This window comes from Cyprinus carpio, chromosome A5, assembly GCF_018340385.1.
Source record: "Cyprinus carpio isolate SPL01 chromosome A5, ASM1834038v1, whole genome shotgun sequence".
NCBI classification, from domain to species: domain Eukaryota; kingdom Metazoa; phylum Chordata; class Actinopteri; order Cypriniformes; family Cyprinidae; genus Cyprinus; species Cyprinus carpio.
The window spans coordinates 38253098-38266778 of NC_056576.1; the positions used below are offsets into that span (position 1 = coordinate 38253098).

At 38.6% G+C, this 13681-nt stretch overlaps 1 protein-coding gene across 2 annotated transcripts in view; it reads left to right on the top strand.

Moving 5' to 3' along the window:
- The window catches only part of LOC109090002 (pappalysin-1-like), a 122586-nt gene that overhangs the window by 37136 nt on the left and 71769 nt on the right, over positions 1–13681 (top strand). For both annotated transcript variants that reach the window (XM_042757173.1, XM_042757174.1), the window contains exons 9-10: positions 5760–5888; positions 6863–6954. In XM_042757173.1, coding sequence (XP_042613107.1) covers positions 5760–5888; positions 6863–6954 — 221 coding nt within the window. The remainder of the gene's footprint in view (positions 1–5759; positions 5889–6862; positions 6955–13681) is intronic.

Here is a 13681-nt window from a genome sequence, read left to right on the forward strand (position 1 = left end):
TTTAAATAATCTTTTGTCATGCTTTAAAGTAGTAAACTTATGGTATTGGCTAACATAATAAAGCACATGTAAAGTACTTCATTATGAATTTAACTTGGTGTGTTATTCAGTATTACATTTAAAATTTATATAAATTTATTTTTTGCAAAATAAGATATTTTGCATCTTAATCATTATTCATCAACATTAAAAATGTATTTAAATACATTACATATGCATTTTAACTGAAATGACATTAAAGTATATTTTAGTTGACAATAAATGTTTCTCAGGGATTAAACAGAATTGCATTTTGCAGTACACATCTTCAAAACTGTATTTCAAAGGCAATTATGGAATGAAGATCTCCGACTTAAAGAGGGTCAAAAAAACAAAAACAAAAACAAAACAACAACAACAACAACAACAACAACAAAAAACACTCTAACCTTCAGCTAATTACATTTAATATAAATTTTACCTAGAATACATTTCCATTCAGTTTTAATTAAGATGCAATTAAACATTACATTCAGTTCACACTCTTTTTAAAAGTAAAGTGTACTTCTATTTCACAAAGGCCACTAGAAACCTGAGGGTGGGCTCTTTTCATTTGGGACCAGAGTATCATAGAGTTTACTTACTCTCATTACTAAATAGTCAAGAGACATTCGAGGTGGACTGAAGACTAATCCACTCAGAGAAGCATGACTACAAGAAGATGCACCTCATGTTTGTTTACAGGTGTCCTCTGAGCGACGAAACATATCTGGCCTATTTTGCTCATTATCAGCTGCCGCAATCGTTCACCACCAGAACACCGTGAGCCTTTCCTCAAAGCCCAGCGTTAACTGAACAGGTTTTGGTTACATTGTCTCAGCACAACTTCATCCCTCATGACATCTCACATGGTTCAGCTTGGATACAGAGCCTGCCTCCTCAGGCCGACACAAGATCAGATGTCTCTTATCTCAGACCTGACCTCAACCACCAGCAGCCGATGGTTCAAAGTGCTGTGTCATATTGACAGCATTCCTTGTATTGTAAACTCTGGTGCATTCCCTGTTGAAAAAAACTATCATATTTTGAAGCAGGACAGCTGGGTTAAGCTAGACCTTAGTTGGTCATGAGTTGCTGGTCCTGAGCTGGTCGTGAACAGGAGTTAGTTGCTTAGGACCAGCACGTGACCAGCTTAAACCTGCTCATAACCAACTCAGGACCAGCTAAAACCAGCTCATGACCAACTAAGGACCAGTTTAAACCAGCTCAAACCAGCTGCTGTGCTCTAAAACATACTTAACCAGCATATGCTGTTTTTATTTTTATTTTTTATTTGTATTTTTTCAACAGGGTTAGCATCCCAAACCTTTTTCAGAACCGAAAGATCAGAGAGCTCGCATTGACCACTGTTAGGACTTGTTTGAGCTATGCTCGAAAGATCAGAGAGCTCGCATTGACCACTGTTAAAAAAAAACATTGATCCCACTCTGTTAAAAACTCACTTCAGGGAGCCGCTATCAATATGTGAGAGACTCCCAGAGCTATGCTTATAGGTGGTACGTATAGAAGCCCATTTCTGCAAGTGGATAGGAAAAAAAATGCATGTAATTGTGACTTTGTATCTCACAATTCTGACTTTTTTTCTTTTACCTTTTTCTTTTATTATATTTCTTATATAATTTATATCTCACAATTTAGAGGAAAAAGTCAGCATTTTGAGATGTAAACCCACAATTATAAACTGACAATTCAGATTATTTTACTCTGTATTTACTGTATTTTTTTTATTGTATATATATTTTTAATTGCACAATGATAACTCACAATTGTGAGTTTAAAACAGAATTGAAAAACAAACAAAAAAAAAATTAGAACTGTGAGATTAAAATACTAAATTAAATTACTAAAATAAGTTATAATTGTGAGATATTACGAGTTCGTAACTTTCAATTGTGAAAAATAAACGTATTACCTTGCAATTGTGAGAAAGTCAGAATTTTGAGATATAAATAAAAAATCCCCCTGCACAATAATACTAAATCTTTTACAACTGTCATAATTCAATGCAAGCATTTCTACTGCTCACTTTGCATCAAAGATTTCTTTTGACGCATTTTATTTTTTTTTACAGCGTTGAGCATTGTAACCAATCACACATGTTTCTGTTGAGCTTAAGGTCAATCAGACATGTTTAGATTAGTCACCGCTGACAAAGCGAAAACGCCAAAGTTTTATTCAGTGCGCAATCGTTGACTGAATTCTACTCTCTCATGAATTCCCTCACCATAAACAACATGTGCAGTGCAGATACAATGTAAGTTTGCAGTGTAGTCAGCTTCAGTAATTAAAACATTGAATATGAATGAATGAAGCATTTATATAGGGCTTTATTGTTGTAACACAGTTTGTAGTTCAGGATGAAGGTGGCGGGAACCGGCGAATATTTAAACAAAACTTTAATAATGAAATATACACAAAATAGCACGACAGCCCCTTGCGGAAGAATGTTGTGATCGAACAAAAAAAAAAAAAAAACAATATAGTGTAGGGGTGTTGTTCTCTCTTGTTTTGCTGTGTTGTCTCTTCTTTTTTTATTTTTGGAGCTCCTCTGTGGGACTTGAGACCAGTGAATGGCGCAGGTGTCGCACATTAGCATTTACTCCACCGGCCTCGCTCTGTTCCCACGGCTCTTGGCCCTGCCCCTCTCATCACAATTGTGTATTGCTGTACACACAAAGTGCTTTTACAATCATCATGAGGGGGGTCTCTCCTCAACCACCACAAGTGTGCAGCATCCACCTGGATGATGCGACGGCAGCCGCCATTGCGCTCACCACACACCAGCTACAAGTGGAGAGGAAAGAGAGATAGAGCCAATTCAGTGGATGGGGATTATTAGGAAGACATGATTGACAAGGGCCATTGGAGGGAATTTGGCCAGGACACCGGGGATATACCCCTTCTCTTTATGAGAAGTGCCACTAGGTTGCTGCTGGAAGAGGTGTTAGTGATACCAGCAGGGTCTACCTTTTTTTGTAAAGTTTTTGTCTGAACTGAGCTGAAGTCATGGACCGTTTCACACTTACGAAACAAAAATATAATGCAGTTTATTACATAACACATTTCCCATATATGGAAAATTACATTTTAATATATGGAATGATGGTCTGAATGTATAGAATAAAAGTTTGAATATATAGGACAAAACTTGAATTGGGTGGATGATTGACATTACAGTGTTCACCGGTAATTTGAAACATGTGAATGTTATCTTACTGGTTAAAAAAAAGAAACACTTGCTTGTGTGAACAGCACATTTGTGTAGTTCTGAAAACTAGACGATAATTTAAAACAACAACAACAACAACAACAACAAAAAAACAGTTTTGAAAGACAAAAACTATGACTCCCAAAACAATATTAGGAACCTTAAAAATGGCATAATAGGGGCACTTTAAAGGGATACTCCATCCCAGAATGAAAATTTTGTCATTAATCACTTACTTTACGGGTTCCAAACCCGTAAAAGCTCTGTTCGTCTTTGGAACACAATTAAAGATATTTCGGATGAAAACCTGGAGGCTTGTGACTGTCCCGTAGACTGCCCAGTCAAAAACTGTATCAAGGTCCATAAAAAGAATGAAATTCGTCGTCAGAATACTTCATCTGCCATCAGATGTACTATGTGGGTTATATGAAGTGATGGGAACACTTTTTGTAAGTGAAGAAAACAAAAATAACGATTTTATTCAATAATTACTTTATCAACAGTCTCCTCTGTGTCTCTTCATATCACCGTATGCTATGTATGCTCTTCTGTGTCATCCGCGCCAGAAGGATGTGCTGGTTTATTTCAAATCAAATCTAAATACACGTAGAACCAGCGCATCCTTGTGGTGCGGATGACACAGAAGAGCATACACAGCATACGGTGATACAGAGAGCCCGCTGACAAAGGAATTATTGAATAAAGTCATTATTTTTGTTGTCTTCGCCTACAAAAAGTGTTCCTGTCACTTCATATATCCCAGATTGCACGTCTGAAGGCAGATGGAGTATTCTGATGACGACTTTCAAACCTTTTATGGACCTTGACACTGTTATTTATTTGGCAGTCTATAGGACAGTCTCAAGCCTCCAGGTTTTCATCCAAAATATCTTAAATTGTCTTCTGAAGACGAATGGAGCTTTTACAGGTTTGGAACGACATGGGGCTAAGTGATTAATGATTTTCATTTTGGGATGGAGTACCCCTTTAAGTACTGTCAAATTTGCATTTTAATTCCATACACTGCAATTTTCATTCTATATATTCAGACTTTCATTCCATATATTCAGACTTCCCTTCCATATATTAAAATTTTCATTTTATATTTTAATTATTTTTTAATATATGAATACATATTTTTCAGTATTTGCTTATGTAAGTTATTCATTATGTTTTATTCAATATATTGTATTTTTTTTTATGTATATGTATATCATTCATATATAAGGAAGTATTTTTTGTTTGTGTTTGGTATTTTAGTGATTATATTTTTTTTGAGTTATATTTTTGTTCTGTAAGTGCAGTGATGGGAGACGTTCTTTGCTCGCTTTAGTCCCAGTTTGAGTAGCCATTTTATTTTTCATGGTACTAAGATAAACTATTTCTGTAAGTGCAGTGATGGGAGACGTTCTTTGCTCGCTTTAGTCCCAGTTTGAGTATCTGTAATAGAAGCCAATGACTTTAAGTTTCTTAACTAAAGCAGTAATTGATCTACTAAGATAAACTATGATTTTTTAATACATAAAAAGCAATATACTAATTCTTTAGTATGTTTATCTTTGATTTTTTTATAAGTAAGTATCAGTTTATTTTGTCTGTGTATCCTGCTGAGTATCTTAGGACATTTTTTTAAATATTTATTAATTTATTTATTATTATTATAATAAAAAAGGAAATAATATGATTGTTTATATATATATTTATTATTTTTAATAAATTTTAATTATCATTATTATAAAAACAAGGACAATAATGATGAATTCAATTTATCATTATTATAAAAACAAGGACAATAATGATGATTATAAAAATATTACAGTAAGTTTCTTTTTCGCTCTTAATAATATTTGACAATGGCCAGAAACATACATATATCTATCAAACAGTACTGTACATTCACTTACATGTACACAGAATAAAACACAGAAATAAAAACTTAAAAATTGGCTCTTGTTAATGTTAATAAAATGTAATTGGTAATAGCCTATAGTACATCCTGATTTTGCACAGACGTGTGATGATTTAATGCGTTTTACATATACCAAGTTCTGTCATGACACTCTAGATGCGCAGGCTGATGGGTCCTTCACATAACTGATGATATTCTCAGCATTTAAACGACTTGTCACAAGCTGATTGGTTCATGTTGCATATGAAGCCAATGAGCTTGCTGTTTTACATTTAAATGGCTGATTAGCATTCGCTTGAGCATTGCAGCGTGCTTTCAGTGTTCCTCTGAAACCCTCCAACTTCCCAGCTCCACCTGTATAGATCTGCTACAGGTTATTTTGTATGCTATTTGTGCAGCAGTATGTCTTAAATACTCACAGCACCATATTGGTTTATGTATTGGCGGTAGCAAGTTCCTGAATAATCTACAGATACAGCAATAGCCAACAGCATATATATATATATATATATAATTATGCATAATGATATATATATATATATATATATATATATATATATATATATATATATATATATATAATTTATTTATTTTTTTACACAGGGAGGTTGAGTACGGTGGGATATACACATACCAGGTCCAAACCATCTCCAGTCGGAGCGAGAGTGAATCATCACCTCCATTGACACACCGTCTTGGAGCACCGTACTGTGGAGATGGTCTCATCCAGAGGTATGTGTTTGGATGTGTTTCCAAAGCCTTCAGAGAAGTAGACCTTAATCGGGGACCGGGGCCCACTGGAAAGCCTCAGCAAACTTCCTAGGGGGCTGCAGGATGACTTTCAATTATTTAAATTAATATTAAAATTAAAATAATATATGGGCTTTTGAATATTGTGCTGAATAGTGGGGAGCCAACAAGAACTTTAAATTATTGAAATTAATATATTGTTAAAAATATAATATTTATAAAAAATTTACAATCTAAATGAAAACAGGAAAAAAAAAAAAAAGAGCTTCCAAGATGTAAAGCAGTGCTATTTTGGTATCATTGAAGATATTATTAGAATGTTTATTAATTGTTTTCACTTTTATAATTTCTGTATATATATATATATATATATATATATATATATATTATTATATGTTTTTGGGATTTTTATTAGTTTATGATTTTTCGATGTCTACAGTATATATATATATTTATTATATATTCTATATATATATATATATATATATATATTATATATATATATATATATATATTAATTTTTATTCATTAATTCATAAATTTGATATATAATATATAAATGTAAACTCGGACATATCAATAAGTAAAATCAATCATGTTTCTTTTTTCCTCTCAACTATTGTTGTTATTGAAGAACATGCAGTTCTTGAAAAAGAGTCACAAAATGGTTAAATAATTTACCTATAAGACACTCCAAGAATATGTTAATTTATATTGCAGGTATTGCTTGGTTAATATTATATTTTATAAGAGGCCTTTGAATTGATTTAGAGGGTCATCAGATTAACCTTGCGGCTCGTCTGCACTGCCACAACAAAACTTTTTAAAGTTGTTGGAAAATATACTGCCATATCAAGACTTCAGGCTTCAGATGTTCTTGCTTTTAGCAACACAGATTGATGTCCACCAAGGGAAATAATCATAATGCTTATTACGTATGCATTGATTTATTTTAGGTCCCAGGGAGAGGAATGTGATGATATGAACACTATGAATGGAGACGGCTGCTCTGGCCACTGCAAGGAGGAGCCATTTTTTAACTGTATTGGTAAGTGTGGAGAGAAAGCGTAAGTGCATCATCGGCTCATTACAGCCATCTGTCATACAGCTCCGATTGGGCGTCGGAAAGTGTGGCATGCTTTTAAATGTATTCGCTGCTGTACGTCAGTTTTGGTCGACGGTTTTGCGAGATGTGTTATCGTCTCACTCTGAAAAAAGCATCTTTGAGAGCAGCACTTTAGCTGAGCTCTTTTATTTGCTCCCTCCAGAGTCAAAGCTATTATTTATCACTAGCATTTTGACATCCTTGTAAAATCTGCAACACGATTCATTCAAAACGAACACACTAACAAATTCATGAAGGATGCTTTGGCACCTTCTCTCGCTCTGTATTTTTAATAATAGAATAAGTTCCTGTCTCTGCTTTTATGGTCAGAGCCTGAGGAAAGATTACATCATTGAAAGACAGTGGTAGAATATTTTTTGTTTGTAAGACACAAATGAATAGAGCCTCATAAGTCTGAAATAGACACTTATACTGCTCATGAAATAGATTGATGTTCAGCGGCTTGGCTCGCAAGCCATGTTAGACCAACAGCAAACATTTAACCTGTGAGTGAATGTTGTTACTAATGTCATATGCGAAGGGGTTTGGCAATCACAACCAGTGTTGGGGGTAACACATTACAAGTAACGCAAGTTTCCATAAAAAGTAACTAAGTAGCGCAATTAGTTACTTTTTTAATGGAATAACGCAATATTGTAATGCATTACTTTTAAAAGTAACTTTCCCCAACATTGATCACAACATCGACCACCAAATCGAGTACCAAATAAATGGGCCATTTAATCCCTGAAGTCAGAGAGAGAGAGTGGAAAAAGGTTATGAAAGTTTATATGTGACTAATAAAATTCTAAATATATTAACATTAAAAAAATTGGGGTCTGTCTGATTTAATTTTTATTTTATTTTTATTTTTTTTGGGGGGGGGGTTTAGCAAACATTTATAAATGTTACAAAATATTTCTGTCTCAAACAAATGCTGTTCTTTTGAACTTTCTTTTCATCAAAGAATCCTGAAAAAAAAAATGTTACATGGTTTCCACAAAAATATTATAAAGCACAACTGTTTTCAACATTGATAATAATCAGAAGTGTTTCTTGAGCAGCAAATCAACATATTAGAATGATTTCTGAAGGATCATATGACACTGAAGACTGGAGAAATGATTCTGAAAATTCAGCTTTTGGTCTCAGCAATTAATTACATTGGTAACACTTTAGAATAGGGAACACTTATTCACTGTTAACGACAGATTTTCCCTCAATAAATTCCTAATTTGCTGCTTATTAATAGTTAGTAAGTTAGTTGTTAAGTTTAGGTATTGAGTAGGATTGGGGGTGTAGAATAAGGGCATGTAGAATGAGGCATCAATATGTGGTTAATTAGTACTAATATATGGCTAATATTCTAGTAATAACTAATAATCAACTAGTGAAGATACCTTAAAATAAAGTGTTACCATTACATTTTACAATATATTCACATAGAAACCACTTTTAACAATTTAGCTGAATTTTTGATCAAATAATTTCAGAAAACTTATATATCTATGTGTGTGTGTGTGTGTGTGTGTGTGTGTGTGTGTGTGTGTGTTACGGAGGGAACGAGACAAGAGACGTGTGGATCCATCTGCAAAGCTTTATTAGACAAAGACATAGTCGTAAAATAGGTGAGGTTCTGAAAATGGCAAACAGGTATATTGAGGGCAAGACAAACAGTAGTCTGGTAAACAGGCGTGGGTCAATCAACTGCAAATGTAATCCAACAGGGCAAGACAAAGAGAGATAATCTAGGTACACAGCAATAGTCCAGGCAGGGGCAAAGAGAGTCTGGATAGCAAGACAAAAGAGTAATCCTAGACAGGCAGAAGATCAGGAAATGGGCAACCAGGGGAAGAACAAGACTAGGCTATGACTATGACTATGACTAGAATAAAGGCTCCGTAAATTGGCTCTCATCTAACCAGCGATAAGAGCTAACAATACTCAGCCTGGAAGAGCATGTGAGTCAGGCTTTTTTAGGGTTTGTAATTGGCTGCAGCCATGTGTGTAATCAGAGGGAAATGGATTGTGGGAACTGAAGTCCAGGGTATAGTGTAACAGTCTGTGTAGTGTGAGAGTCCATATGGAGGATAATTACCTCTGGTGGTGAACAAAAGAAGTTCATAGACCGGATTCGTGACAATATGATATGATTTTTCAAAGTTATAGTATGCATTCCACTTTGAGACTGCTGGGGAAGTCATGACCTAGTGGTTAGAGAGTTTGACTCCTAACCCTAAGGTCGAGTCTCGGTCTGGCAATACCACGACTGAGGTGCCCTTGAGCAAGGCACCGAACCCCCAAATGGTCCCCGGGCGCCGCAGCATAAATGGCTGCCCACTGCTCTGGGTGTGTGTTCACGGTGTGTGTGTATTCACTGCTGTGTGTGTGCACTTTGGATGGGTTAAATGCAGAGCACGAATTCTGAGTATGGGTCACCATACTTGGCTGTATGTCACGTCACTTTCACTTTACACAAGCATTGTTTTTTCAGAATATCAGACATTTACACTTTTGCCTGAGAGTTTATTTCTACTATTTGTTGAAGGAATCACATCTGTGTGCCAGCTTGAAATATTTGTCCCCCCCACCCCCTCCAAGGAGCAGCTTCCAGATGCTGCTAGAGCAGTACCTTCTAGGAGGATGGTGGAGCGGAAGTTAAACAGAGGAAGGGATGGAGGACCAGGTCCATGTAGTGGTGGATGATCTGGAGACTGAGTCAAGGCCGGTGGAGCAGAGAACCAGGGCGGACATGAGGAAACAGGAAAACAGGGCTGACCCGGGAGATCAAAAACCACCAGAGGAGGGCAGAAGACCACCATGGTGGAACAGATGGAACAGACGGAACAGAAGACCGCCAGAGCAGGACAGAAGACCACCACAACAGAGCAGACATAGCAGAAGACCACCACAGCAGGGCAGACAACTTCCATGGTGGAGCAGGCAGGACAGAAGTCTACCAGGGTGGAGAAGACATAGTAGAAGACCACCACAGCAGGGCAGAAGACCACCAGAGCAGGGCAGAGAATTTCCAGGGTGGAAAAGGCGGGACAGAACACCACCACGGAAGAACAGACATAGCAGAAGACCACCACGGTGTGGCAGACGGAGCAGAAGACAACCACGGTGGAGCAGACAAAGCAGAAGACAACCATGGCAGAGCAGACATAGCAGAAGACCACCACAGCAGGGAAGAAGACTACCACGGTAGAGCAGATGGATCAGGAACCCCTGGCAGAGACTGGGACCTGGGAAAACTGAGACACAAGAAAAAGACAGTTCATCACTCATCTCCTTGGTGACCACTGAACAGGCAGACAGTTCATAATTAGACTCACTAACTAGGACTGACAATACAGACAGTTCAGACACATTTGGGGAAACAGAACAAGCAGACAGTCCATGAATGGTCTCTATTACAGGTTAATGGGACAGACATGAGCCTCTTTCACGCAGAAATTCCGGAAAATACACAGATAATGTGTCCCGGGATTTGTCCCGGTATCATTTGATTGTGGTTCATTCACACTGACAGTGAATTTCCGAAATCTGAACATTGATCTGATTTCAAAACACCCGGTAAAAGAGTTGCACAATAACGTGCATCATCACTACAACATACCCTTTACGGCATTGGTTTTGGCTTTTGTTCACACAGAGCTTATTCCGGGACTAAACCCGGCAATGTTACTAGGTCCCCAACCCAGGATCGATCCTGGGACGTGTTTGCGTTCACACTGAAGGCACTCTGGCAATTTTCCAGGACCAATGTGCAGTGTAAAAGGGGCTATGGAGTGCATTTATAGTTTCTGGTCTCATGACAGGCAGGGTTAGGGGTTCAAAGGCAGGTTTTTGGGTTGTGACAGACAGGGTTGAAAGTTCCGTGTTGGTTTCCTTGAGAGTGGCTGGACAGACAGACAGACAGTTCAATATCAGACTCGTGTACTGAAACAGGACAGATAATTCAGAGTTAGGTTCATGGACTGAGACTGGTGAGACAAATGGTTCAGAATTAGACACACTTGGGACCTGTGGACCAGCAGACAGATCAAAACCAGGTGCATTGACTGAAACTGGACTAGTAGACATTTCAGTGAGTGACATTACACAGGCAGACAATTCATACTCAAACTCAGTTGAAACAGGACAGACAGATAGTTCAAAGGGAAACTCCTTGGGCCCTATTTTAACGATCTAAATGCAAAGTGTAAAGCGCACGGCGCAGGTGCACACAGGGCGTGTCCAAATCCACTTTTGCTATTTTAACGACGGAAAAACGGTCAGTGGAATTTTTGGAATGGGTTGTCCCTATTCTCTTAATGAGTAAGGGGCGTAACGTTCAATACACCAATCAGAGTGTATTTACACAGATTGGTTTCTTCTCAAGCGAAGAAACCAATCTGCTCGTGCGCGAAGTTAAAGCGCGCGAGCAGATCATCTACGAGACAAGCAGGAATCCACCAAAGCTCCACGCGATGAGTCAGTTAATATATATGTATGTGTATTGGCACGATTGTTCAATTAAATCACCAATTTCATTCATCATTATAAGTAGTAATAGGCTAAATTGCAAATAGGTAGGCTAATTCTAATACATGCAATGACTACATTACATTTTTATATTTATGTAGCCTACACAATAATATTCTTTTACACTGTAATCCTTTTGTTTTTTAATATTTGGCATGTTTGTGTGATGCATCCCTGTGTGTAATAAGCAAAGTCAACGTGCACTGTGGACTCGCCCAGAGGCGCATTTTCTACCAACGCGCTCTTTAAATAACAAAAAAATATTGCGCCATTGACTTTAGACCAGGTTTGAGTTGAGTCTATTTTCAGCTCCTTAAAATAGCAATGCGCCAGCAATGTGCCAGAACACACCTCTTTTTTAGACCAGCCCGCCCATGGGCGCACAAATGGGCGCAAATGCATTTGCTAATTAAACGACGTGGCACTGGACAGGAAAATGCGAACGGCGCCGGACTGAAACTAGCAAACACACTTGCGCTGCGCCTTGCGTGCATTGCGCCAGGTGTATGATAGGGCCCCATTACTGAAACTGGATAGACACGTCGCATTGTGCCAGCCTGATTGGTTGTGACTGGACAGACAGACCATTCCCTAGGGGCCTCTTTGGCGATAACAAACAAGGCTGATAGTTCTAAGACAGCCCCTTCGGCTGGGTTGGGACGGGACAATAGTTTATAATTTTCCAGCATGGTCATGACAGGACAGGCAGAGAGTTCACAGACGGCCTCCATAGCCATGACAGGACAGACAGAGAGTTCACAGATGGCCTCCATAGCCATGACAGGACAGGCAAATTGCTGATAAGTGGATAGCACTGACACCTCTGGAGGTTCTGCAGCGCATGTCACCACCTCTGGGGTTCTACAGCAGTAATATCACGAAACCGGGAGGGTTTATTAACATTCGCCTTAACAGGACAGGTACAGAGTTCTGCAACGGTTCCTTCGACCGCGACATGGCAGGCTGAAAGTGCATTGTTGGCCACCACCACCACGCAAGGAGCTGAAGCGAGTGCCGCGCTGCCTGGGGAGATCCTGCAGCACACCTCTGGAGAAGCTTCAGCAGGTGCCATCGCCTTGGGGGACACAGCAGCAACTGCCACTACTTTGAGAGGTCCTGCAGTTTCAGCCACCACCTCTGGAGACATTATAGTGGGTGACACCATTTATAGAGTTTCAGTGGTGGTGTATGCAGCCCAAATACACCATAATGCGATCCCAACTGTGGGAAGCACTACAGACAGGGGAATCAGTTCAGGAACATGAAGGTTTGAGAACGCTGGTTTAGGGATACCAGCTAGACGTGCTGATACCAGCTAGACATGCTGACACGAGTGGTGGATCCTCCAAGCTGGATGCCAGTCTGGGATACTGAAGAACTGACCTTGAATATCTGGGTGCAACAGACAGGAAGTAACGACCTCTGAATGTTCAGCTGAGATGTGATAAGACTTTGGACAATCAACTGAGACGTGACGAGGCTCTGGATGATCAACTGAGACGTGATGAGGCTCTGGATGATCAGCTGTGATGTGACGAAACTCTGGAAGATTTGTCTTGACTCAGGTAGATCAGCCATGACTTGACTTGACTCAGGAAAATCAGCCGTGACTTGACTTGATTCAGGAATATCAGTTGTAACTTCACTTGACTCAGGAAGATCAGCTGTGAGTTGACTCAGGAGATTATCCAGGTACACAGCAATAGTCCAGGCAGGGGCAAACAGAGTCCAAATGGCAAGATGAAAGAATAATCCAAGACAGGCAGAAGATCATGACACGGGCAACAAGGGGAAGAACAAGACTAGGCTATGACTATGACTACGATTATGACTATGACTATGACTAGAATAAAGGCACCGTAAAGTAGTTATCGGCTAACCAGCGATAAGCGCTAACAATACTCGGCCCAGAAGAGCATGTGAGTTAGGCTTTTGTAGGGTGTGCGATTGGCTGCAGGCATGTGCATAATCAGAGTGAAATGGATTGTGGGAACTGAAGTCCAGGGTATAGTGCAGTGGTTCTCAACCTTTTTTACCTCCATGCCGCACTATGGTCCAAGTGCAAGTCTCGCGGGCCGCACGCATATCATTTACATTTTACGTCACCAATACAAACCAAGCTAATTTATAATATTATAGC